Source organism: Ranitomeya imitator, chromosome 2 (assembly GCF_032444005.1).
Source record: "Ranitomeya imitator isolate aRanImi1 chromosome 2, aRanImi1.pri, whole genome shotgun sequence".
Classification (NCBI taxonomy): Eukaryota; Metazoa; Chordata; class Amphibia; order Anura; family Dendrobatidae; genus Ranitomeya; species Ranitomeya imitator.
The window spans coordinates 698,666,304-698,694,259 of NC_091283.1; the positions used below are offsets into that span (position 1 = coordinate 698,666,304).

A 27,956-nucleotide genomic window follows, 5' to 3' on the forward strand; every position below is an offset into this window, starting at 1 on the left:
CTGGTGACACTGTTGGGGATTTATTCAAATACTGAACAAGCATCGCTACCACAGCATTTTGCAGCGGCATGCTATTCCATCCAGTTTGCATTTAGTTGGACCATTATTTATTTTTCAACAGGACAATAACTCCAAACACACCTCCAGGCTGTGTAAGGGCTATTTGACCAAGAAGGAGAGTGATGGGGTGCTACGCCAGATGACTTGGCCTCCACAGTCACCAGATCTGAACCCAATGGAGATGGTTTGGGGTGAGCTGGACCACAGAGTGAAGGTAAAAGGGCCAACAAGTGCTAAGCATCTCTGGGAACTCCCGCAAGATTGTTGGAAGACCATTCCCGGTGACTAACTCTTGAAGCTCATCAAGAGAATGCCAAGAGTGTGCAAAGCAGTCATCAAAGCAAAAGGTGGCTACTTTGAAGAACCTAGAAAATAAGACATAATTTCAGTTGTTTCACACGTGTTAATTCATATTATTCATATGTGTTAATTTATATATTTATTTCATCGATGCTTTACAGACCCCATTATCGCTGTCCCCACATTTGGGCTCCCCATCTAAATTTTTTATACCGGTCTTTGGAGTGTGTGAAGAAACCGAAGCGAACCCACACAATCACTGGGAGAACATACAAATTCCCTGCAGATGTTGTCCATGTTGTTTGAATATATAGATATAATACCAGGGTCGATCTTGTATCAACAGTAACTGTTATCCCTTGTGTCTACCAAATTCTCGGAGTATATATTTTGTGTATTATAGGATGTGCCAACGTTTAGTAACGTCTTGTACTTAGATGTGAGGACCCGCATTATTCTTCACGAAGGATCTGCCTTTTTTGAAAAGGTTAATGTTCTTGCTGTTAATATGCACATTTTGCCTTTATTATTTGGGGAAACAAAAAACCACAATTGATTTACTGAAATATGAGGCTTGGATGCAAATGGTGTAATAGTAATATCTTTCTATAATATTGCCAGCATGTCATTAGTTCCTGCTGCTAACGAATGCCCCTGGTCTGCAGTAGAAAGTGAGAGGTATATAATTACATTAATAACATGCAGGTCATATTTTTGTTTTTTCCTTCATTTCCGCCTTCTTCCAGTAATGCACACTGCTAATTATGTGCAATGGCTTTTATTCCACATCCCGGTAACATTATCCCTGGACTCTAATTGCTAGGATCTCAGAAGGACATTTTTGTTTGGAAAACCTCATAATCCAAGTTAAAGGAGCTACAATTATAAAATGGTAACATGAAGGGTGTCTCCCCAAACAATCCTTATGGCAGTACTTGACTAAAGTACATCAAACCTTACACATTGTATATGACGAAGTCTGGAAAGTCACTAGTATGATCAGGGGGCAAAATTGAACATTTAATTTCCTGATGCTCATGTACAATAGAACCAAAATGTTACACCATGCTGTACAGAGATTGTCCATGCCCCCAACAGTTAGCACTGATGCCTTGCAATGCTGAGGTCAACTCTGGTGGTCTGCTCGTGAAGAACATGTCTTCTGTAAATGCGCTGTAACCCATGAAAGAGATTCCTCCATTATTGAAAATGGAAGGATTTTTAGTCAGAAGTAAATGACCAATTTGCTTGTTTTTACAAGATCTCTGCAATTTTAACCACTTAGTGAAGACAATCCGGGACCCGTTGAAGCACATCGTGTGCGAAACGGCCGTCGTCCACTTTCTCTCCCTGCACCCTCCTGCACGCCTGATATAATATATGGACATGTAACAATTTCTTCATGTCGGTCCAATAAAAACAGCACGATTTCACAAGCAGCAAAGGGTGAGTGCCGCATTTCTTTAAGTTTTTTATACATATAGAAATGCAGCACATACAGCATACAGTACATACTCCGCATACAGTTAGTCCCCGAGGCCCTCAATCACCTGATCCAATGTAATCCATTTAATAATGAGTATCCCACAACTATCTCCCATGGCGAGCTGTCACATCGGCAGATGCGACCGCTCTCCAGGGGCTCTGGTGATACAATGACAGAAGGTATCCTTCCGCACTGAATCCCTCCGACCGTCAGAGGTTGCTGTCACTTGCAGCACCACTGCGTGGGAAAATTCTCATGCAGCAGTGCCGTAAAGTAAGAGGCCATTGAACCCTCAGTGATAATTCTGCATGAGCCATTGTCTCCTGTCAGTGTGTCACTGGAGGCCTATAGAGCTGTCACATCTCCTGATGTGACAACTCTATAGGGGAGATCGTGGTGGGACACTCATTTGTTAAATGGACTGCGTCAGACCAGGGAATATTTGTGTTGGTTTATTATTTTTTTTTTATTTTTTTTTCCAGGAGATCGAGGGAATCTCATGGATTACCAGTAACTATAAAGATGGCAAAACTGTGTGGTGTTTTTTCATTAAAATACTTTATTCTGCATGTGTGTTTATTTAACCCATTAACAACTATAGGATTAGTAATGGATGTGTCTTATTGACGCCTCTCCATTACTAAGCCGGCTTGATGTCACCCTACAATTCAATGATGACATTAACCCCTATTACCCCATATGCCACCGCTACAGGGCAGAGGGAAGAGAGAGGCTAAGTGCCGGAATTGGCGCATCTTACAAATGCACAATTTCTGGGGTGGCTGGGAGCTGGTGTTTGTTGCCGGGGGGGGGGGGGAGGGCAATATCCATGGTCCCTTCTTAGGCTATGAATATCAGCCCACATCTGTCCCCCTATTTTAATAGCTATTAAAGGCTAAATATAAAACTGCAGGCTGATATTAACCCCTTCCCAGGCTATAAACATCGGCCCCTAGTCACTGGCTTTTCCTCTCTGGAGCAGAAAGCCAGAGAGCATGCCATTTTTTTTTTCCATTTTTTTTTAATAAATTAAACAGAAATTGCATTTAAAGCCGTGGTCACACTTGTGAGAAACTTGCACGAGTCTCTCGCATCAATACCTGGCACTGCCGCTGGCACTCGGGACCAGAGTGTGTGGCTGCATGTATTTCTATGTAGCTGAACGCTCTGGTACCGAGTGCCGTTGGCAGTTACGTGTATTGAGGTGCGAGACTCATGCGAGTTTCTCGCAAGTGTGACCCCAGCCTAACACAGATTTTGTGTGTGTGACTTTAACTCTTTATGTACCATTTTATGTTTATTACTAAACATCGAGCTTGGTATTATCTATCTATCGATATATTAACCCCTTCACCCCAAAGCCTGTTTTCACCTAAGTGACAGGGCCAATTTTTACAATTCTGACCACTGTCACTTTATGAGGTCATAACTCTGAAACGCTTCAACGGATCCTGGTGATTCTGACACTGTTTTCTCGTGACATATTGTACTTCATGATAGTGGTAAAACTTCTTCGATATGACTTGCATTTATTTGTGAAAAAAACAAAAATTTGTTGGAAATTATGAAAATTTAGCAATTTTCAAACTCTTAGTTTTTATGCCCTTAAATTAGAGAGTTATATCACATAATATAGTTAATAAACAACATTTCCCACATGTCTGCTTTACATCAGCACAATTTTGGAAACATAATTTTTTTTTTGTTAGGACGTTATAAGGGTTAAAAGTTGACCAGCGATTTCTCATTTTTGCAACAAAATTTGCAAAACCATTTTTTTACGGACCACCTCACACTTGAAGTGACTTTGAGGGGTCTATATGACAGAAAATGCCCAAAAGTGACACCATTCTAAAAACTGCACCCCTCAAGGTGCTCAAAACCACATTCAAAAAGGTTATTAACCCTTCAGGTGCTTCACAGGAATTTTTTGAATGTTTAAAAAAATTGAACATTTAACTTTTTTTTCACAATTTTTACTTCAGGTCCAATTTGTTTCATTTTACCAAGGGTAACAGGAGAAATTGGACCACAAAAGTCGTTGTACAATTTGTCCTGAGTACGCCGATACCCCATATGTGGGGGTAAACCACTGTTTGGGCACATGGCAGAGCTCGGAAGGGAAGGAGCGCCATTTGACTTTTCAATGCAAGATTTGCTGGAATTGAGATCGGAGCCCATGTCACGATTGGAGAGCCCCTGATGTGCCTAAACAGTGGAAACCCCCACAAGTGACACCATTTTGGAAAGTAGACCCCCTAAGGAACTAATCTAGATGTGTGGTGAGCACTTTGAACCTCCAAGTGCTTCACAGAAGTTTATAATGTAGAGCCGTAAAAAAAAATTTTATATTAATTTTCACAAAAAATGATCTTTTTGCCCCAAATTTTTTATTTTCCCAAGGGTAAAAGGATAAATTGGACCCCAAAAGTTGTTGTGCAATTTGTCCTGAGTACGCCGATACTTCATATATGGGGATAAACCACTGTTTGAGCGCATGGCAGAGCTCGGAAGGGAAGGAGTGCCATTTGACTTTTCAATGCAAAATTGGCTGGAATTGAGATCGGACGCCATGTCGCATTTGGAGAGCCCCTGACGTGCCTTAACAGTGGAAACCCCCACAAGTGACCCCATTTTGGAAAGAAGACCCCCTAAGGAACTTATCTAGATGTGTGGTGAGCACTTTTAACCCCCAATTGTTTCACTAAAGTTTAGAATGTAGCATTGTGAAAATTAAAAAAATCATTTTTTCTTTCCACAAAATGATGTTTTAGCCCGCAATTTTTTTTCCCAAGGGTAACAGGAGAAATTGGACCACAAATGATATTGTCCAATTTGTCCTGAGTACGCGGATACCCCACATGTGAGGGGGAACCACCGTTTGAGTGCATGGCAGAGCTCTGAAGGGAAGGAGCACCGTTTGAAATGCAGACTTAGATGGATTGGACTGCAGGTGTCATGTTGCATTTGCAGAGCCCCTGATGTATCTAAACAGTAGAAACCCACCACAAGTGACCCCATATTGGAAACTAGACCCCCCAAGGAACTTATCTAGATGTGTTGTGAGAGCTTTGAACCAACAAGTGTTTCACTACAGTTTATAACGCAGAGCCGTGAAAATAAAAAATATTTTTTTTCCACGAAAATGATATTTTAGCCCCCACGTTTTTATTTTCCCAAGGGTAACAGGACAAATTAGACCCCAAAAGTTGTTGTCCAACTTGTCCTGAGAATGCTGATACCCCATATATTGGGGGGAACCACTGTTTGGGCGCACAGGAGAACTCTGAAGGGATGGAGCCCTGTTTTACTTTTTCAAAGCAGAATTGGCTGGAATTGAGATCGGACGCCATGTCGCGTTTGGAGAGCCCCTGATGTGCCTAAACAGTGGAAACCCCCAATTATAACTGAAACCCTAACCCCGACCCCAACCCTAGCCCTAACCCTAGCCCTAACCCTAGCCCTAACCCTAGCCCTAACCCTAACGGGAAAATGGAAATAAATACATTTTTTTACAATTTATTATTTTTCCTAACTAAGGGGGTGATGAAGGGGGGTTTGATTTACTTTTATAGCGTTTTTTGGCAGATTTTTAGGGTTGGCAGCTGTCACACTAAAAGATGCTTTTTATTGCAAAAAATAGTTTTTGCATCACCACATTTTGAGAGCTATAATTTATCCATATTTTGGCCCACAGAGTCATGTGAGATCTTGTTTTTTGCGGGACGAGTTGCCGTTTTTATTGGTAACATTTTCGGGCAGATGACATTTTTTGATCGCTTTTTATTCCGATTTTTTTTTTTGGAGGCGGAATGAACAAAAACCAGCAATTCCTGAATTTCTTTTAGGGGGGGCGTTTATACCGTTCCACGTGTGGTAAAATTGATAAAGCAGTTTTATTCTTCGGGTCAGTACGATTACAGCGATACCTCATTTATGTAATTTTTTTAATGTTTTGGCGCTTTTACACAATAAAAACTATTATATAAAAAATAATTGTTTTTGCATCGCATTATTCTGAGAGCTATAACTTTTTTATTTTTTTGCTGATGATGCTGTATGGTGGCTTTTTTTTTTGCGGGACAAGATGACGTTTTCAGCGGTACCATGGTTATTTATATCCGTCGTTTTGATCGCGTGTTATTCCACTTTTTGTTCGCCTGTATGATAATAAAGCAATGTTTTTTGCCTTGTTTTTTATTTATTTTTTTGCGGTGTTCACTGAAGGGGATAACTAGTGGGATAGTTTTATAGAGCGGGTCGTTACGGACGCGGCGATACCAAATATGTGTACATTTATTGTTTTTTTTTTATTTACATAAATAAATGGATTTATTGGGAAATGTTTTTTTTGTTTGTTTTTTTTTTTTTTTTTTACATTCTATTTTTTTTTTTTTTTTTGTAACTTTCTACCATTGTCCCAGGGTGGGACATCTCTGTATTAGATCAGATCGTTGATCTGACAGTGTGCATAGCACACTGTCAGATCAACAATCTGACAGGCAGTTTAGCTGGCTTTCCAGCGCCTGCTCTCAGCAGGCGCCGGCTAGCCAGGTCATTTCATGACCCGGAAGGAGTCCGGCGGCCATCTTGGATCCGGGGACTCCTTCTGGGTCACCGGAGCAACGCGATCTCATTGCGTTGCTCCGGTGGGAGAGCGCAGGGAGCTCCCGTCCCTGCGCGATTCCCCTCTATGCCGCTGTCACTACTGACAGCGGCATCAGAGGGGTTAAATGCCCGCGATCGGCGATGGCGCCGATCGTGGGCATTGCTGCGTGGTGTCAGCTGTCATATACAGCTGACACCCGCACCCGATCACCGCGGCGCTCAGCGCGAGACCACGGTGATCAGTGCGCCGTACTAGTACTGCTGCTGGCACAAATGCAGTGCCGGCAGCGCAGTACTAGTACGGCGCGTGGCGCGAAGGGGTTAATAGATATCGATCGATAGATCTATCTGTGTGTGTAAAAATTATTCTTCAATAGAGTATGTAAATGAAGAGGTTGGACAAGAAATGACATCATATATTTTTTTGTTCAAATCAATAATAGATCTTTATTTAGCTTTCAAAAATGCATACAAATCCACATGGGAAAAAAAATGCATGAAAATCCGCATCAAAAATGCATCAAATCCGTGCAGATTTTTACCTGTGTTTTCTGCCAAGAGTTGAAGAATCTGCGCAGAAAATTCCACAGGCAAATCTGCAACATGTGCACATACCCTAAGATCAGAAAACCCTTTTTTAAAGCTTTGACAGCTTTTATATTCCATTGTTAACCAAGAGTACTCTCATAGATCATTGTGCCACAATTCCAATGATACTCCTTTGGCGCATATCTGCTGTGCCATTATGGACAACATGTTTGTGTTATGTTTATGCAAATGTGACTGCAAGTGCATTGCTGGGAGTATCTGTATACTTGCAGTCCATATCTCTTCTGCTGTCCTCACTGCCCGTTGCTGTTTGTTTAACATAAGAGAGAGCTTTCATTTTTCCCCAAAAATGTGATTTGTGTGGATTTCAATATTAAACGCTTGTAACTTCTTGTAAAATCCATGAGGTAGTGAGGAGAAGGAGACAACCTCGTAGATCGTAAGAGCTTACACTTTATAGGTGAGAGAGAGGGCCCCGCTGCCCATAAGAGCTTACACTATACAGGAGAGACAACCACTCTGACCATAAGAGTTTACACTCTACAGGTGAGAGAGGACCCCCATTGACCATAAGAACTTACACACTACAGAAGAGAGAGGATCTGTCACGCGGTGACTATCACAGTATGACTCGACCCAATAGATGGTCGGTCAGGTAACGGCACAATACACATACAACGGGGATGGTATAGGTGAGAGGAAAGCCCTACCCATAGGGAATGGTCACCACTTGAGCTCCAAACCTGAGCCTGACCCTGCACTTCCCTAATACCTTATGCGATGAACCCCCCGCCGTCATCAGGATACCTAACTGTCACCTAACTCTGCCCTGGCTAGTGCACTGGTTGGTGACTAGCACTAGCTGCACCACTGCAGATGATAAACACAGGGGAAGTGACAGACACCAAAGGGACAAGGTAACAAAAATTTCACACTTGGCTTTCTCTGCTGCAAGGCAACCGCACAGCGGAAAAAAGGCACCAGATCAGCAAACTCGGCAGAAGCACCACTGCACCCAGAGAGCTCCTTACTCCAGCTTGGTCACTGCAGATTGCCCTAACACCGACAGTTGGCTGATTCATCAGGTGATTTTTAAAGGATGGTGGGAGTGGTCACCGCCCACATCAGCTGACCCAGCAGCAATGCAATTACACCAGCTTGTCAGCGGGGGAAAAACTGACATTAACCCCCCAATGGTCCAAAATTAAAGTTTTAATCTGAGTGGAATCGGAGCTGCCACAAATCTAAAAAATGGATCGTGAGAGGATCCAGTTGACCATAAGAGCTTATACTATACAGAAGAGAGATGACCACGCTGACCATAAGAGCTTACACTTTGCAGGTGAGAGAGGAACCCAGCTGACCATAAGTTTAGACTATACAGAAGAGAGATGACCACGCTGGCCATAAGAACTTAGTCTACAGGTGAGGGAGAACCCTCCGCTGACTAGAAGAGTGTGCGTTCTACATTAAAGAGAGACATACCCAGTGACTCTAAAGCTGGAAAAGGACTCTGCTGTACAAACCGTGCTCCACTGAGAATTGATGATATGAGATGACCCAGGTACTGACCACCACTGTACAAGGTGTTGATCCACTCATCTTTAAATATCGCACAGTAGGTCCTGGTTTTTGCTGAGGCACACTGATTTATGCAGCGGTACCTTTGGTTGACCGTGGAAAATGTCTGGTTCCTTTTTAAGCACGATTGCCAGAATTCTTTCTAGTAAAAATATTCTTTGCTATATGTAGGATGCTGCCTGTGAGATTAGTTTATTAGTAATTTCAATTAAATTTATTCTAAATCAGAATTTGCATTTATTAACCCTGCACATGCTGTAATCCTCAGTTCGTTCACCATTAGTATTACTCTGTTATTCTACTAGTGTGACACATCTAAATGTCTAAATCCTGGGTAGGTATGGGCCTTGCCCATTGTTCGCTCACCCAGTTTTACAAATTGACATGTGGAGCAAACTGCTCTAAATTGTGGCACAACTGTCTATCACAGCAAATTAATCTTATTTTTGAACAAAATCTTCAAAAAAAAGGCTCAAACAACTTTATAAATGTTTAGATGACCTACCAAAGAGCTTTTCCTATAAGTCAAATAATAGAAATCCTCTCACTAGATCATAAGCCTTGTAGTCGTCTTGTTTTTGTTTCTGAACGATAATGTCACCAACAAGAAATTAAATCTAGCAAACACGCAAAACAAATGCATAGTTACACTTTAGTGTCATAAATCTTCCACATCTGGCCTCCATTGGGAAATAACCTTGTATTACCCAGCTGTCAGGATGTGCTTTCTTGGTCAAGTACCATGTCATTTGTGAGGATCTAGACCTAGTAAAGTATCCAGCTCCTCATTTTACCCAGCTTTTCTCCAGCCTGATTAATGCTTTACACCAATAGGAATTTAATCCAAGGACTACCGCAACACATCAGAAAAATAGAGTATATACGTGAGCCTGTCATGCTCTGCTTAAATCTCCAGTCTCGTTTTTATTAGAATGGTTATAGAGGTGAATAAAATGGGCTAAAATAGATCAAATAGAGGGTTCATTGTACCCAAAATGGACCCACTAAAGGGCTTGTCCAATTAGAATTATAATCACTATTAGGTTGCAGATGCAGAAAATAGTGTATAGATTAATATTGCCCTTTGTCCCTTCCTCCATCGCCACTACTGCAGGCCCAGTGTCTGACTGGCTTGCCAAAGACCCACCAGTAACCAATTCCAGAGCTCCTCTTTTGAACTTCATGCAAATATATTATCCTCAGTCACAAATGTGCATATAACAATGACCTGGGGAGATAGTTAAATGAGTAAGATGCTGCCTTTGTCTATACATAGTGATTCAAGTACAGGGCCGCCATCAGGGCATTACTGCCCTGATTGGCATATGGGGCTCAGTGGACAGATGGGGCCCGCATCAGGCCCCATCTCATCTGCTCACCGGGCTCCTACCGGCAAGCTAAACAGGGCCCTTAGCGGCGCTGCGGCAACACTATTGACGTGCGGACCCGCACGTCCATAGTTAACAGCTGCCAGCCAATCGGAGGCTGGCAGCTGATGTCAGCCGCAGCACGCACGTTGCCGGCATCTGACGTCAGTGTCAGTTGCCGGCAAGTGCGAGCTTCAGCTGAGTGGAGGGAGCAGGAGCAGGTCAGGTAAGAAGAACTTTTTATTTTTATTATTGAGAGCGGCGATCCAGGGGGCCCCGGGCTGAATGCTGGGCACACTGGGGGCAGAATGCTGGGCACACTGGGGGCAGAATGCTGGAGACACTGGGGGCAGGACTAGAGACAGGTGGTGCAAGAATGGAGATATGGGGCATGATTGGAGACACGGGGCAGAATGAAAGACATGGCAGGATGGATACAATGGAGACAGATGGGGCAGGATGGGGAGATCATATGGGGCAGAATGGATACTCATGAGGGCAGGATGGGAGAACATATGGCTGATGCCAGGAATGAGACACATGAGGCCCAGGATGGGAAATATTATTACCATAGGGGCTAATTAAGGGATATTATTACTGCAGGGATGTATTTATTTTATTTTTTGAGGAAACTGTTTTAAATGGGGGTGGGGCGGTCCTGTTACTGTGTAGAGTGATACTATGTCGCCTTTTTTTCTTCATGTGGTGTAATGTAGAAGTTGTGAAAAATTAAGTAATGTGTTCTGCTAGCAGAGCTCGAGATAAGTTATTTCCTGCAGAGACGAGCCCTGGCTGGAAGAAGTGATGGCGGTCTGTGCTGGATGAAAGATGAAGGACTTCACCTAGAGACGTCACTGGTGAGTCAGTGTGTTACCTATACACTGTATACTATATACAGAGCTCCTGTGTATAATGTCACCAGTGATCACTGTATTGCCTATACATTATATACAGAGCTCCTGTGTATACTGTCACTGGTGATCACTATTACCTGTACACAGACACTGCATGCTAAGTACAGATCACCTGTGTATAATGGCACTGATGATATTAGTATTTTTTTTTTATTACTGATCATGATCAGTATTGTAGTTTTCAGTCACTGTGTGGTGGTAATATGTGGTCTGGACATGGTGTTGCGGTATTTGTCCCCCCTTGTATGTGCTATTTGGTCACTTTGTGGTGGTAATATGTGGTCTGGTCATGGTGTTGTGGTATTTGTTCCCTGTATTTGATACTATTCGATCACTGTGGTATTTAATATGGTGTCTGATCATGGTGTAGCGGTATTTGTTCCTTGTATGTGATATTATTCGGTCACTGGTGGTAATATGTGGTCTGGTCATGGTGTAGCGGTATTTGTTCATTGTATATGATATTATTGGTCATTTTAAAAATTGAAAAATAAATAAAAATATACCTAAATTGTATTGCATATTTTAACAGATATTTGGTAGGTTTGGCAGAGTAGGGCCCGGGCAAAAGTGTCTACCGTGTTATGGTGGCGACTTAAAAAATCTTTTGACCAAATCAAAAGCTGCTGGCTATATGTGTGATCTGGTGATGGGAACTGTTAATGTGTGATAGGTGAGAAGTGGATTTTTTCCAAGAGAGAGCAGGGGTACTGTGGTCAGTTCGAGGGGTAGAGGCGGGGCTGGTGTGGAGCCTGGGCGGAGTCTCAAGGGGGCCCCGAAAATTTTGCCAGTATGGGCCATGAAATTTCTATTGGCAGCCCTGTTCAAGTACATTGTAGCTAACATCAAACAAAATTCAAAAAACCTCTCCCAAAATAAACCAGCCTTACCAACACCAGGTCAGATTGCCAATGCACTAGCAATATGCAGCACACGGGCAAATTACTGATGCAGACGGCCAATCACAAGCCTACCAATTCATGAAGGGGTGACTGCGTAGTATTAAACCTAATACTCTGCTCATATGAGGGTGGGGGTCCACTCTTGCACAGGGGCCCATCGAAGGATTCTGCTGTAGGCCAGTCCAAGCCTAGCTGGAGCCAATCACTGGGCTTAGCAGCTCAAACTGCCTACATCAGAAGAGAGACCATATTGGGTCTGGGGAAGGCGAGCATTGGTCGGTTTGTCATTTTCTATGTCCTATAACAAAAAATCCCAGACATCCCCTTTAACTTCAGATCATGGAGCTGAAATCCTTAATTGATCAGCAATACCCTTTATTTATATTTAGTTTTAACTTCTAAAGCAGGAAATCTTCTGTCCTATTATGATGCACAGATGTAATTAACAAAAAAAATGGAACATTTATAATTCAGGACTGAAGCTGCAGAATTCAGACAATGCTCATTCTGTGAACCAAGTAATGTCAATGAGAAGGGGAGAAAGGGCCCCAAAGGCCAAATGAGGATTGTGAGGGGAATTATATGGGAGGGACGGTATGTATGCCCCATACCCCATGCACATAGAAGCATATTGGGCCGCTGGAGTGCATTGCAGTCAGATATAGCTGTGGTTGCAGTGCAGAATAAAAGTTTGGTCTTGGACAAGCTATTTGCCCAATGTCGAATTAAGACAATCCGGCATTGGCTTTTATTTTTGGAGAGAATTACAGGATGGTAGTGGGGCGGTTCACTCCCTGCAGCAAATGTTGGGTTTGTCAGTGTTTGTTTGCAAGCAGCAGAACAGATGGCTCTGCAACATGGGGCTTGTGTGCAGTCAACATAGAGTTAAAGGAAGTGAACGCCTGTTGCCCCTTCAGCGTGACACGGTGGTACAGTAGCCCACGTTAACAGGTCTCGGATACAGACTGGTTTGATGCCCTGGCTGCGATCCAGAGGATACCATTTGCTTTTTATTTGTGCATTTTTGGGTATTAGATATTTTTGCTTTGACCTTTACTGTGTGAACACGCTGCACTACAATAGGTATAGCGATGCACAGAAGTGTTGGCTATGTCGACTTGCCAAGGAACTGAAGGTTCCTCATTTGCATATGATTTCTTTTCTCAGGCACAGTACCAGTAACATGTACAGTGGTAGAATAGATGTAATATGGGCCAAATTCCCCTACAGCACTGTATAGCATATTTAAAATGCATTTTAGATTGTATGTATCGTTCATCTCTACCATTCAGGTAAGAAACTGACCATATAATTAGGTGTTGGTCTTTGATGTTTTTGCAGAATTGTTGGTGAGGGTATTCTTTGTGTCTAATCTTTGCTCTATAGATGTATTTCTGCATTTAAACTACAATTCCCATCATTTTCGGTCAGATTCAAGCTTAAAGTTGTGGCTTCTCAGCAGCTGCGTCAGGCGAGGGGGAGTCCCTGCTTAGCATAAGAACACCTGCATTGTGGACAGTGAAGCTTGATGGGTTTCCATTTAGGGGTACTTGAGGACTGAAGTCTAAAATATTTGACCTAGGTCATGGGACATTTTTGAGGAAATATCTCATCGTAGGATATCTACACATCTGTTGTCCTACATTGCAGCCTTCTGACTCTCGTTCCTCTTGAGACGTGGGGTTTGCTCATTTTTAGTTATGACATCACTTGGAAGATGCAAACTGATGGTTGTGTTTTTCTGTTAAAATAATAGTTTTAACTTTGCAATTCAATGAATTAGAATGACTGCTGCAGGCGTCCAGTGCTCTGGGCCCTAGGAGTGTGCGAATACTCTATCCAAACACAATCTATTACAATCCTTTTCCATGTTTGACAAAAAATGTAAAAAGTGCTAAATGGAATCTGTCAGCAGCTTTATGATACTGAGAGCATCTTAAGGTAGGAGCAAGAACCTTGATCCCAGCAATCACTTACTTGGCTGGCTGCTGCAGTTTTGGCACAACCACTGTTTTCTCTGCAGCAGATCTACCAATTCTCTGAATGTATAAGGCCACTTTCACACATCAGGTTTTCAGTGTCAGGCTAAATCCGGCTAATTTTCAAAAAAAACGGATCCGTCGCATCAGTTTTTCACAATCTGCGCCGGATCCAGTTTTTCCAACATTCGCCGGATTTAGCCTGACACTGAAAACCTGATGTGTGAAAGTAGCCTTACCTTGCCTCCACCACTGATTGGCAGCTTTCAATGTACACTGTACATGGACAGAAAGCTGTCAATCAATTGTGGATATGGTCATACAGAGCTCATGATTATCAAAGCTACAACATGCAGCTCAGTAAGTGACACACCACTGGAATCCCGTAAAAGAAAACGGGAGAAGTCAGCACACCAACGATGAAGACACCTGTACCATGAAGAGGAACAGTGCACGGAGCCGACCAGTCCAGGGCTGCAGCAGCAAGTAGGAAAAAGTAGATTGTCCAGCGAAATGTTCTCAGGTGAGTAAAACTTGAAGTTTATTTCACAAAAAACATTAAAACCAGGTATGGCGGCACAGAGTAGACCGGACTACATAGTGATGAAGCCACAGCCAACTAGATTCAGCATACAGCCTTAATCATGGCCATAGAGAAATGGATACACAGCAGCATTATATGCCCTCTATTTCCGATCACATGTTTCTGACAACCGAGCAGACAATGAAAATGCTAAACTGGACAAACCGTACAAAACACATTAAAATGATATTAATGAAGCATCAGTGGATATGTGGATTTTCAGATATATCGTAATATCGTAGGGGCCTGCTGTAAACCCACATATTGTATTTTGCACACCTCACCTGCCATTAGATACATGACATTTTCTGTGTTGTAGTTTCATTATTCAGGATTTTATGTCCATAACTATAAGAATGAAAATTAGTGTATTCACACCTGATGGGGGGGGGGGAAAAAAAGATTTGTGGGAAGTAAAGAACCTAGTGTTAGATCCTGAGTTAGTAAAGGCAAATAGATTTGCAGTGATCATGTGAAATTTTGGACTGAACTGAGTATAGTGCAGTGGACTGCACGGAGTCAGTGCAGGGAAGCTGTCGGCCGGAGCGCTTGCATTAGCAGCGCTCCTGCCGAAAGCAGTTTTAACCCTGTGGACGCCGGGGGACAGACATCAGAATGTGAGTATGTACTGTTTTTTTTTTTTTTACTTTTACAATGGTAACCAGGGTAAATATCGGGTTACTAAGCGCGGCCTTGCGCTTAGTAACCCGATATTTACCCTGGTTACAAGTGAACACATCGCTGGATCGGCGTCACACACACCGATTCAGCGATGACAGCAGGTGATCAGCGACCAAAAAAAGGTCCTGATCATTCCCCACGACCAACGATCTCCCAGCAGGGGCCTGATCATTGGTCGCTGTCACACCTAACGAGATCGTTAGCGGGATCGTTGCTACGCCACAAAAAGCGTGACGTTGCAACGATATCGTTAACGAAATCGTTATGTGTGAAGGTACCTTTATTCCAGTAGACTGCCTCCGGCTGCGGCCTTGAAGGGGGCTGATACAACACAAGCATCAGACAGCGCAATTTTTGATTTACTTTTACAATGGTAACCAGGGTAAATATCGGGTTAATAAGCGCGGCCCTGCACTTAGTAACCCGATGTTTACCCTGGTTACCCGGGTGCTGCAGGGGGACTTCGGCATCGTTGAAGACCGTTTCAACGATGCCGAAGTCATTCCCCTGATCGTTGGTCGCTGGAGAGAGCTGTCTGTGTGACAGCTCCCCAGCGACCACACAACGACTTACCAACGATCACGGCCAGGTCGTATCGCTGGTCGTGATCGTTGGTAAATCGTTTAGTGTAACGGTACCTTTAGCAACTCTGCTGTTCACCAGGACGCCAGGCTCCCTGGTGTTAGCTGTTGCCAGCTGGTGTGGGATGCCATACCTGCTGGGGCAGTCAGATGGTGGGAGGTTTTCTCCAGTCTTCTCTCCCCTCCTCCAGTGTCTCTGTGGTCCGGGGGTGGAGATTGTGCTTTGCTCCAGCGTGGTGAGGTGACTCCTGGAACGCTGCTGTGCTAACCACAGAGCCACCGTGCTGCCCCCTTGATGCAATCGCTTTGGTTAAGTGTTTATCTGAATAGCTATAGCACTTAACGAATAGCTGCATTGGGAACCTGGATACCCAGAGCACTCCCGATAATCAGCTGTTCCGAGCCCCAGCTGCAGGTGTCGTGGCTGTGTGACAGGCTCTCCATGCGTGTGTTGTGACTGTCATACAGCAGTGACACATGCAGCTGCGGCACCGAACAGCTGATTATCGGGAGCGCTCCAGGTTACCAAGGCAGCTATTTGGATAAGCACTTATCCGAAGCTATTCGTTCAACCCTACTGAGAACACTTTGTTGGAGAATCTACTTTTCATAATTGGAATTGGGGGTCTGTCGCTACACCATGTTGCTCTCATATTAGGTGACAAAAACCTGGTGACAGTTTCCTTTTAGTTTGAAATGCTTTTAAAAGTCTCAAGGAGTTTGTGCAGCAGGTTAAATATATTCAGGCCATTTAAAAGGTTGGCTTAAATGAAGTCAACCTGGTGATCAGTTTTTGCAGTGGGTCCTTCTTCTGAAACCCTCGGCAATTTGCTTTTACTACCGGGGAAAGTTGCAGACAGGCATGCATTTAATACTAGTCAATGTAATACTTGTTGGCTCCCCAAACAGCAACAACACTGTGGATTATTCATTAAGACTGGTGTGGCACATGTCAGCCTTAATGAAGCACTTGCTCGACTACACAGATCTCTCTCCATCATGTCCCACCCATGCCAAGCCCACATGGGTATTGCTGAACATGACTGGTGTGTAAACGCCAAAAGCGGAGTTGTAACTAATTAGGGTGTTTGTTCCAGATTTCTGGTGTCAGTGCCTCAATGACTTGGTCTACATAATCCTATAAAACATATGGAAAACCATTGCCTACTTTTTCATTTTGAGACTGAATGCCACTGCTAGCCACTCCATGTTACAGTAGGTCCCTTTCACACTTCTGATTCTCTTTTCACGGAGAGAACATGTTCCCTCTTTCAGAGAAAAAAATATGGTAACTGTCTAAATTAGATCTGAGTTGCAAAGAAAACTTGCCTATGCAATTTTAGTTGGTAATTGAAAAAAAACTCCCGGAGAGCACCCTATTGGCATCATAGGACTGTCTGTTCTCCCGGTGTGTTGACTGTGAGATGGGAAACTAGAGAAACTGAAGACACACTGCTGGTAAAACTTGACACCAAGCTAGATCTGATCCAGAACACTGATAAACATTGGTCTGTTTTTCCACATACACAAAAACATGCAAAACGGAGTATGGTCCTCCATCGTCCCACTCGGAGGGGAAAATGGAGATGTCATCGATGGCAGTAATCCGATTTGGTTTTTACATTCTAGTCCAGTCTACAATAGACCACTTTGTATCTACGGCTGCCATTGGGCAGGACAGGATAGATTTCTGTTTGGAGGAAAGTTCATATTGTTCAGTACAATGGATAGCGAAATCAATGAGACTATGAACAAATCCAAAACTGCACAAGTCTAATTGACGTAGAATCAAAAGTTTAGGCCATTTGAGCAGTCAACCTGCAGCTCCGGAACGGGAAATCTCTGAAAATCTCTAAAGCTGGACCCTTCCTTTTGTGGAAGGTACTGTGGTCTAGAAATATTTTCAATCAAATTATTATTATTGTATACAAAGAATATTTTTATTTTCAATATGTTTATACAAAATATAACTTTGACTTTGTTTCTCTTAATGAAGACAAGTGAGAAAACATTATTGTTCTAAGCACTTTTTTGCTCCATTGCCAAAACTGCAAAGCTTGTCCTAAAGTGTGGAATCATTAATCCTGTGTCCTCTCATATGTCAGTGTAAGTTTCCATGCCCAGCCAGATAATTCTATTCTCAATCAATCTACTCCCACAGGGTATGTTGCTTATTGATATTATGCCAGATCTCATCCATATATGCTGACGAGATACAATTGCAGAAATGTCCGAGTCGGCCATGACCCTGCGGCGGTTTTCATCACTCCTTCTCTTCTCAAACTAATAGGAGGGGCTGTCATAAATACAAACCAAGCAGCTGACAATTAATAAGTGGAAGTGTATGTATTGATTGATACTTTATACAAGATGGACAGAGAGGTCTAGAGTTTCGCTGCGGTCGAAATTTTTTTTCTGGGATATATGTTGTATTTAAGGCTAGTGTAAAAAAATAACATTAATATGCACTCCTCAACATTGATATTGCAACATGAAGGAAAAGTCGCAAAAATAAACCCCAAGTCATCATATTATATCTAGTCATGCACCCCAAATGTGAAATACATAATGGAAATAGCGACTCAATAATATATTGTAGAGGGAGAACCTGAGTCAAAGCTATATTAAAACTTTGTAATTTTCATTTCAAAAATGGTAAACACACATATATAAAGATAAAAAGAGAGAGACCGTATTTGAGCAAAAAACATGTAGAGGTAAATATAAATACAAGTCAGCGGCATATAAACCCAAAGCTAATAACAACGAGTGCCAAGCGCACAACAAGTAGCAGGTAGGGTATAAAGATTGTGAATATCCTATAGTGCTAGCCATACAGTGCGGCAGTGTAGATGTCTATATGTAATGAGGTCCCATTTTATCCTGGTCAAAGGTCAGGAAAATAAGGAGTGTATGTGTAGGTTCCTCCCATGGCTTAAGCCTCGTGTACATCCAGGGATGTCTAAAACCTAACACGTGTTTACACAGTGACCGACCGCAATATATAAAGACAATATATGAAGCTAGTACACTGCCGCACTGTCTATGGCTAGCACTATAGGATATTGACAATCTTTATACCCTACCTGCCATTTGTTGTGCGCTTGGTGCTCGTAGTAATTACCTTTGGGTTTATATGTCGCTGACCTGTATTTATATGTACCTCTACATGTGTTATACTCGTATACGTTGTCACTCTCTTTTTATCTTAATATACGGTGTGTGTGTATATAATATACATAATATATATAATATACATATACACACACACCGTATATTAAGATAAAGAGAGTGACAACGTATACGAGTATAACACATGTAGAGGTACATATAAATACAGGTCAGCGACATATAAACCCAAAGGTAATTACTACGAGCACCAAGCGCACAACAAATGGCAGGTAGGGTATAAAGATTGTCAATATCCTATAGTGCTAGCCATAGACAGTGCGACAGTGTACTAGCTTTATATATTGTCTTTATATATTGCGGTCGGTCACTGTGTAAACACGTGTTAGGTTTTAGACATCCCTGGATGTACACGAGGCTTAAGCCATGGGAGGAACCTACACATACACTCCTTATTTTCCTGACCTTTGACCAGGATAAAATAGGACCTCATTACATATAGACATCTACACTGCCGCACTGTATGGCTAGCACTATAGGATATTGACAATCTTTATACCCTACCTGCTACTTGTTGTGCGCTTGGCACTCGTGGTTATTAGCTTTGGGTTTATATGTCGCTGACTTGTATTTATATTTACCTCTACATGTTTTTTGCTCAAATAAGGTCTCTCTCTTTTTATCTTTATATATGTGTGTTTACTATTTTTGAAATAAAAATTACAAAGTTTTAATATAGCTTTGACTCAGGTTCTCTCACTATACAACATGAAGGAAAAGTCATAGTATGACAATAATTACAGGATTTGATGATGTGCAAATTATGTAAAAATGGTAACGTCATTTTCAGAATATCTTGACTTATTCAGTATTGAGTATAAGCACCGCAGAAATCCCGGCACTTACAGCATTGTCTGCTATATCGAGGTTATTAATGGTTGTCTGGGGAATGTTCTGCCATGCTGAATGCACATGGACAAATCATCAAGAGCCATTGCTGGCTCCTCTTTTGCAATTGCTGACCGTTGACGTCCCAGATTTGCTCAATGCGAGATAAGTCTGGAAACCAATGGTACATCCATTTCTCCAAAGTTCTTATATTACTGTTAGCAGCCTAAAAGTGCTACCATGGCCTGCAGCATATCTTGTCTTTCATCAAGCACATCTATGATGTCATTGGTCAGTAATTACAAAGGGAGCTGCCAGCAATGTATCTTGATGATTTGCTCACCTAACTGAATTCAGCATGGCGGAACATTCTTCAGACAACAATTTCTAGCCTCGTTGATAGCAGCCAAGACGTGTAAGTGCAGGGATTTCTGTGTGTGGCGCTCATACTCCATACTGATTACATCAAGATCTTTTTAAATTTTTGTTTAAATTTTTCATCATTTGCTTGTCATTTAACATATCTATCCATCCTGTGATTTTCATAATAATAACTTTTTTTTCTTGCTGTTACTATATCCATGTTTAGGAGTGTTTTCTTGTTTTGTAGGTGATCTGATTTTCAGATGTAGTTTAGATGTAGCTCAGTTTTGTAATTTAACAGAGAAATTGACTAATGAGAAATTTTCAGTTTCTAAAATTTTTTTTTTAAATACCAATCGTAATGAAAACTTTTTTTAGTTATTCTTAACTTACTCTGTAAGATTTCACCTGACATAACCGATAAAAGCTTAAAATTCGCTTAAATGTAACTGAACTCTATCACAACTGTATGAGGAGCAAATTTTCCTTGTCCACTTTTGCTTCTCCCTTCTTCTAGGTTCTCCTCTTTTTAGATACAGCAGGTGTCATTTGATCACTCACTGCAGATGGATTTGCAGACAAGGATTTTTTTCCTTTTAGAGATTATGTAGAATTTCATACCTTAATTTGTATTGCTAATTTAAGAGCGAAAAATAAGTGTAGCTACCATTTAAATGAAGTTCCGCCTGACAAATCCAAATACTGTGCTTATCTCTTCATATGCTGATCACTACTTTAGCTAGGTTGTGTAGGATCAAGCAGATCTTCCAGCTGGGGCCGTATTTGTCACGAGGAGAGCTGCTTCTGGTGGCAGTCTAGACTGTTTCAGGGGTGGCAAAATACAGTTGCTCCTATTTCAGATTGGGATACTTTGCACTGGCTAATAGGCAGTGGCCACTTGCAGCAATCCAAACAACTGTGTGATAATCATGGGCCTGGTGCAAGACTGCCAGTGCCATTTGTATTTCAGCTGGATGTGCACATCCTGTTGAAAAATATTGTAAAGAAGAGAGCCACTAGCTCACCGGCTTATCAGAGGCCAGCAGCTAGTGATGTCAGCGTTTCCATACAGGAGATGCAGTGACGTCACTGCTTTGCACTGCCTGCTCTGATAGATAGAAGAAGAAAATGGAGCTTTTCACTGTCGGAGCAGAGACCGGTGAGCTGAATGGTTATTTTTAGTTAACTGAAGAATGCCACAATGGGGACATTAAACTGTATGGGGACCACAAGATGGGGGACTTCTCTACTGTGAGGAGGTCACAAAAGAGGACATCTCTAGTGTAATATATTTTATTTTTGGAGGTACTGTTAATGTGGGATGAACAGACTGTTCTGTGTGAGCGAGACTCCTCTGGGGGCTTACTGGAAGCCCCCTGAGCAGTGATGTGACGTCAGAAGGAGGGGGGGAGCAGCTCCATTGTCAGTGATGGCAGGTACTGTCAGGGTTACAAACCACACTATTCATGTTGACTTTATTGTTTATGAAGGCATGGTCATTAGTATATTTTTTTTTTTTTATCTCCAAGAGGAGTTTCACTTTTTAAAAAAATCGGTGTGTGGGGTATGGATGATTAGTGTAACTAGGGGAGAAGATGATGCAGGATTACTGCAGTGTTTATCCTGACCACATTTGTGAATTATTCCTGCTGATATATACGGTAGTTATGTACACATATTTTTCATTACTGGATGCTGGTATATACTTGTGTCTAGTTTCTTCACTGCCGATATTTTTGTGTTTGTTCATTGCAGGATTCTGGTAGATACATGGGTGTATGATGTCTGCTGATTCAGTTGAAACCAGAAGTTTACATGCACTATGTAAAAAGACACATATGCATGTTTTTCTCAATATCTGATATTGCCCTAAAACTGATTGACTTTGGTCAAACGTTTGGGAAATTCTTCCACAAGCTTCTCACAATAGTTAGTCAGAATTTGGGCCCATTCCTCCTGACAAAACTGGTGTAACTGATCCAGGTTTGTAGGTCACCTTGCTCACACCGGCCTTTTCAGCTTTGCCCATAAATGTTCAATAATATTGAGATCAGGGCTTTGTGATGGCCACTCCAAAACATTGACTTTGTTATCCTTAGGCCACTTTGTTACCATTTTGGCAGTATGCTTCAGGTCATTGTCCATTTTGAAGACCCATTTCCACCCAAGCTTTAACTTCCTGGCTGATGTCTTGAGATGTTTCTTCAGTATTGCCACATAATCTTCTCATGATGCCATCTATTTTGTGAAGTGCACCTGTCCCTCCTGCAGAAAACAACCCACAACTGATGCACATCTTCCCCTTTTCCTTTCTGTGCCATCTGCATGTATCTGACCTTTACCAGAGATAAAAAGCACGTTCTTACATGCAGGAACATTATCAAGTTGTGATGAAGGTTATGGTGCTGACCCATAGCCTAACATTGTCACCAGCAACTGGGTGCATTACCTAGGCATTACGCCTCATGGCACTTGTACGGCTTTCACAAGTTATTTTATTGCTAGAATAATGGTGTATCAGTCCCTATACAGGCATGGGGTTTATGTAATATCTTGGCCATTTTTTTGTTTGGAAGATGTTTGATGGCTCAATATCAAGTCCTTTTACATTCTTCAAATTGAAATTGTAACACCAAGAAGGAAAACTTGTAGACTGATGGCGATCACAAGATGGATAGATATGATAATGATGTGCAAATGAGGAAATATGGAAACAACATTTTCAAAACCCAATCCATATAATTATCCTTCTGTGCACATCCTGCACGGTCTAAATATGCTACCATAGCCTGCAGCATCTTTGAACTTGCCTGGTTGTAAAAACTGGGGAATGAATGGAATGCAGGGGAACGTAGCATGGTAGACTTGCGGTGATGCACCACCTGCTGGCATAAACTCATATGAACTCTAGCGTGGGAATTTTTCAGAATATTTTTTTCACGCTAGAGTTCATATAAGTTTATGCCAGCAGGGGGATATATGTGCATCGAGCACATCTGGGGCATTACTGGTCGACTGTTAGAAAATTAGCTGCCAGCAGCGGATCTTGATGACATGCCCAAATGCTTTCAATGCAGAACAACATTCCTCAGACAATCCTTAATCCTCTCATTGATAGCAGCCAAGACTGTAAGTGATAGGATTTCTGTGCATAACACTCATGCTTGAAATTAAACAAGTTGAGATGTATTGAAAATGTTGTATCTGTTTTCATCATTTACATATTGGTAACATGTCTATCCATCCTGTGATTTCCATAATTCCATGGTTTTTCCTACTTGGTGACACAAGTGGTGTGTATATACCAGGTTAGATTGGGTAGTACTTAAAATAACTAGAGAATAAGGATTCCAATATAATGGGAAGCCCAAACTTTCCAGTCTTCTATGTAAAGAGTGTGATATTGGCAAACTCTAATGCGTCTTCACTAGGTCAAGACCGGAAGCTTTGTCTTAATAGCTCTGCTATATTTGACTACATAGTTGCTTTAGCTACCGTCTAACAATGTTGCTCTCCGCCAGTAGACAGAATTTCCATTCACTTCTATGAAGAAAAGCAGAAGGCTTCAGAACTCAAGAGCACAAATGTATTAGGGAACAGGTAGCCCAAATCTTTAGTCTTTATGGCAAGTAACAAAGTTTGTTGTATGGTATGTATGCCCTTGACTTCAAGGGCGTATGTACCATAAAGGAAGATCATAGGGTTGCCATATATCCCCTGCCGGAGGGTGGCCAGCCCATGTGGCTGCATCCCCTATTTAATGGGAAAAGAGGAAGACGATGGTTCTCCTCCCCAAAAGCCCCCAAAAGCCCTATGCTGTTCAGTAGTCGTTCTTACACTATATTCTTTGAGGTTTTATTTCTTGGCATTTCTATGATTTATTATGGTGCATATAAGTCATTCTTGTATGTTAAAATGTAGACATGGAATATGGACTTTTACTTGAATTATACGGAGTTTCGTGACACTTATTCACTGATCCATGGCTTCTGTTTTCTTTATTGCATTGAATTAATTTCTTTAGGTGTTAGTTAAAGATCCATGTGCAAATCCCAATCACAGCCTTGGAGCAGCGGTCACACCAGCAATTAGTAGAGTTAAGGCCCCGTCACATATAGCGACGCTTAAGCGATCCCGACAACGATACGACCTGTCAGGGATCGTTGCTGCGTCGGTATGTGGTCGCTGGTGAGATGTCACACAGTGCGATCTCCCCAACGACGCAGCAGCGATGCGGCGACCTGTAGCGACCTGTAGAACGATGCTATTTCATGATGATTCAATGGGACGTCTTGTCAACGAGGTCGTTGGTAAGGTGTCAAACACAGCGATGTGTGCTACCCAGCGGGACCTCAACGATCAAAAAACGGTCCAGGCCATTCCGACACGACCAGCGATCTCACAGCAGGGGCCTGGTCGCTGCTACGTGTCACACATAGCGAGATCGCTACTGAGGTCGCTGTTGCGTCACAAAACTTGTGACTTGTGACGCTTATTCCGGTAGACTGCCTCCGGCGGCGGCCTTGAAGGGGGCTGATACAACACAAACATCAGACAGTGCAATTTTTGACTTTGTGAAAAACCTGTTTTAGAATTTTGTCAGAGACAAATTGATGAGAAGCCTATAGTAAAACTAGACCAACCCACAGCCGCTATTCAATCGATAGGAGAAATTAACACCCACTTACATTTGTAATGTAGATATCAGAAAGCATGATATATAACAAAAATGTCTCCAAGAACCCAACCCAGGCTGCAGATTGTCTGCTCTGGCTTCTGTTACTGTGGAATTGGAATGTTGGTTGATACCTTTCAATGTCTAACTGAAAAGATGGTAACAAATGTCAAGTTTCAAGACTACACAGGTCTCTTCATGAGGCATAGAATGATACAAAATCTGAAGAATCACATATTTATACACAACAAGGCCCATAAAGTACATTATTCACATGCACTGTTGTATATATGTAACTCTTCAGATTTTGTATCATTCTATGCCTCATGAAGAGACATGAGTAGTCTTGAAACTTGCAATTTGTTACCATCTTTTCAGTTAGACGTTGAAAGGTATCAACCACTGAGGACTCTCAATTCTAAATATATTTTTTATCTACTGGCAAACATTATACAAAGATATATATCTTTCCTGTATGGTAAATGCAATTTATATGGAAACGTTGACCTCTTCTGGTCATTTTTGGTAAGTGCAAGTGCTTATTTAGAAAACCAAGTGCAAAGAATTCTCAAGGGGAAACCTTATTTATTTTATTTCTTTTACTCACTTATATAGCACCATTAATTCCACAGCACTTTACAGACATTATTTGAAGGCCAAGGTCCCACATAGCTTTAAACACAGCCGTGTAACTGCGTAAACAGCAGAAATAAATGTAGTTTTATCGCTAAGTGGGAACACAGCCTTGGCCAAACCAAAAAAATATATATCTGAAATAAGTTGCACCATAATTGCTGATTTAAAAAAAATATATATTAAAATCAAGAAAATGTTCCGTTTTCTATAAATTGGTGAGGTTAATCCAGGTGTTTTATTTCAGACACGGCTAAAACTTAGATAAGATGTAGCACTGATATTACCAGCGCATAATATGTTATTCTAGGAGCGGGATGCTAGTAGGGTGAACAATAATATGTAGCCTTTGTCTTCACAGCTACTTCAGGACTGTATTTTCCTAAAAAATTCACTGGAAGTTTACACCTAGACCAGCCTGCTGGTTCCATGCTCTTACAAGTCCATGCACTGAGTGACCACCCGGGAGAGGTCCCACACTTCAGCCTCTGCAGGACCCTTCAAAATCCAAAGTACATTCACTTTTTCCATGTGGATGGGCGAAGCGGAATCCTCTATCTCAATGAGACCTTAACCAGCGACTTCTTCAACGAACTCCGTAAGTGTAAATTGTAACCAGGCCTGGCTGATTCTTCTCCATCATAGGGAGCTATCCAGGCCTGGCTGATTCTTCTCCATCATAGGGAGCTGTCCAGGCCTGGCTGATTCTTCTCCATCATAGGGAGCTGTCCAGGCCTGGCTGATTCTTCTCCATCATAGGGAGCTGTCCAGGCCTGGCTGATTCTTCTCCATCATAGGGAGCTGTCCAGGCCTGGCTGATTCTTCTCCATCATAGGGAGCTATCCAGGCCTGGCTGATTCTTCTCCATCATAGGGAGCTATCCAGGCCTGGCTGATTCTTCTCCATCATAGGGAGCTGTCCAGGCCTGGCTGATTCTTCTCCATCATAGGGAGCTGTCCAGGCCTGGCTGATTCTTCTCCATCATAGGGAGCTATCCAGGCCTGGCTGATTCTTCTCCATCATAGGGAGCTATCCAGGCCTGGCTGATTCTTCTCCATCATAGGGAGCTATCCAGGCCTGGCTGATTCTTCTCCATCATAGGGAGCTATGCAATGTGTTCGCCTTTCACTGCAGTCCCATAGACGGTGCATGCAGACTATGTCCAGAGCGCCCATTCATCTTGGAGAGGATGTTTCCTGTGCTCCAGAGTCCCTTGATCCAGAAAACGTTTGTGGCTAGGGGAGAACTTACTTTTTTTTTTAATAACCCCTTAATATAACTTGTATATTAGTGTTACCTAATATCTGTTATGTGGATGTGTGCCGCCATGCTGTTTACTTTGGATGGGTTAAATTCCTAATGATTACTCCATTCCATTCACATGGCCGTTGTTTTCATATCATGTGCTTAAAGAAAACTTTCTGGAGTGGAATTGAGGGGGAAAAATCCCTGAATTATTATTTTTTAATAAAGTGCTGGTCTGCGAGTCAATAAGAGTACAGCGATGATCATTTATTTAGTTTCAATACTTTTAAACTTGGAAAATGAATGGTGTATGTTGCCATAGCGTCTTTATTTCCCCATCAGTGGCGCTGTTAGAGGATTGCTGCTTTTTGCTGGATAAGCTGTAGTCGTTATCAGCACATGTATGGGCACCAGTAGTTTTTGATTGCTATTTTTTTATATAGGGAGGCAAGGTGACTGGAAAAAAAAAACAGCAATTTGGACCATTTCTTCCAATATTCATGGAAAAAAATTGCTGCCATCTGAGCTAGCTCCAATTACAGGTGGTCTCCGTTGTATAATTCTGCCTCTGAGCCCTCACCATACTTCATTAGCCACCATATGACATACATCATTGGCTGTTGAGGGAATTAATGTTTTTTGCCTGCTCCTTGCTGGATTATTTTCCATGTCTGTGTGTGACCTTGGCCTTGGTGACCTTGGTGTGACGCTGTAAATTCTCTGCACTTGCTAAATTGAGCTAATTGACCTGCAACCTTAGGACTTTTCTAGTCATCACCATATACTTTTTTTCAGCTATGTCCTTTGATAATAAGTCAGTGGATTTTCATCAAAAAACAAAAGACCCTTTAAAGACCTTCATCCAGTGCCTCACTGCCCCATCATGCCTGGCTGTCACATATTGGGTACATGTCCTATAAATTAGAATGTCTCCAATATCTGCCACCATGCCAGTGGCTCCTCTCAAGTTAAAGGTGTTTGATAACCCCTTCAGCATTGGAGAATTCATTAAACCAGCAAGACGGGTAATTTTAATGGTAACTTTATACATTTTTAAGCTTGTGCTTTGTTGAAACAGTTTGATAGATGGGATGGGATTATTCACTTTCATTGCTGTCCTCATTTATTTTTATAGGAAGCCTATCAATATACATATTACGATTCAAAGTAATGGTGTCTACTGCTGAAGATCAAGTCTGTGACAAGCCGCTGACATCTGCTGACATTAGCCTGTCACTTAAAGACTACAGAATCCCCAACTGCTCCGCGCTACAACCCAAGGACTTGTGCTTCGGGGACCCTCAACTTTCTTTTCACATCAAAGAGAACCGACCACCGGGCAGATTCTTCCAGTTCTATCCATATGTCCCAGCTCATCAGTGTCCAAATATCAGTGTCGGCTACACCTTAATATTGGGTAATGACCATGCCT

At 42.0% G+C, this 27,956-nt stretch overlaps 1 protein-coding gene across 1 annotated transcript in view; it reads left to right on the forward strand.

Moving 5' to 3' along the window:
• Positions 1-27,956, forward strand: part of RET (ret proto-oncogene) — a 158,000-nt gene that overhangs the window by 82,835 nt on the left and 47,209 nt on the right. The window contains exons 2-3 of the mRNA XM_069753110.1: positions 25,641-25,877; positions 27,660-27,941. Coding sequence (XP_069609211.1) covers positions 25,641-25,877; positions 27,660-27,941 — 519 coding nt within the window. The remainder of the gene's footprint in view (positions 1-25,640; positions 25,878-27,659; positions 27,942-27,956) is intronic.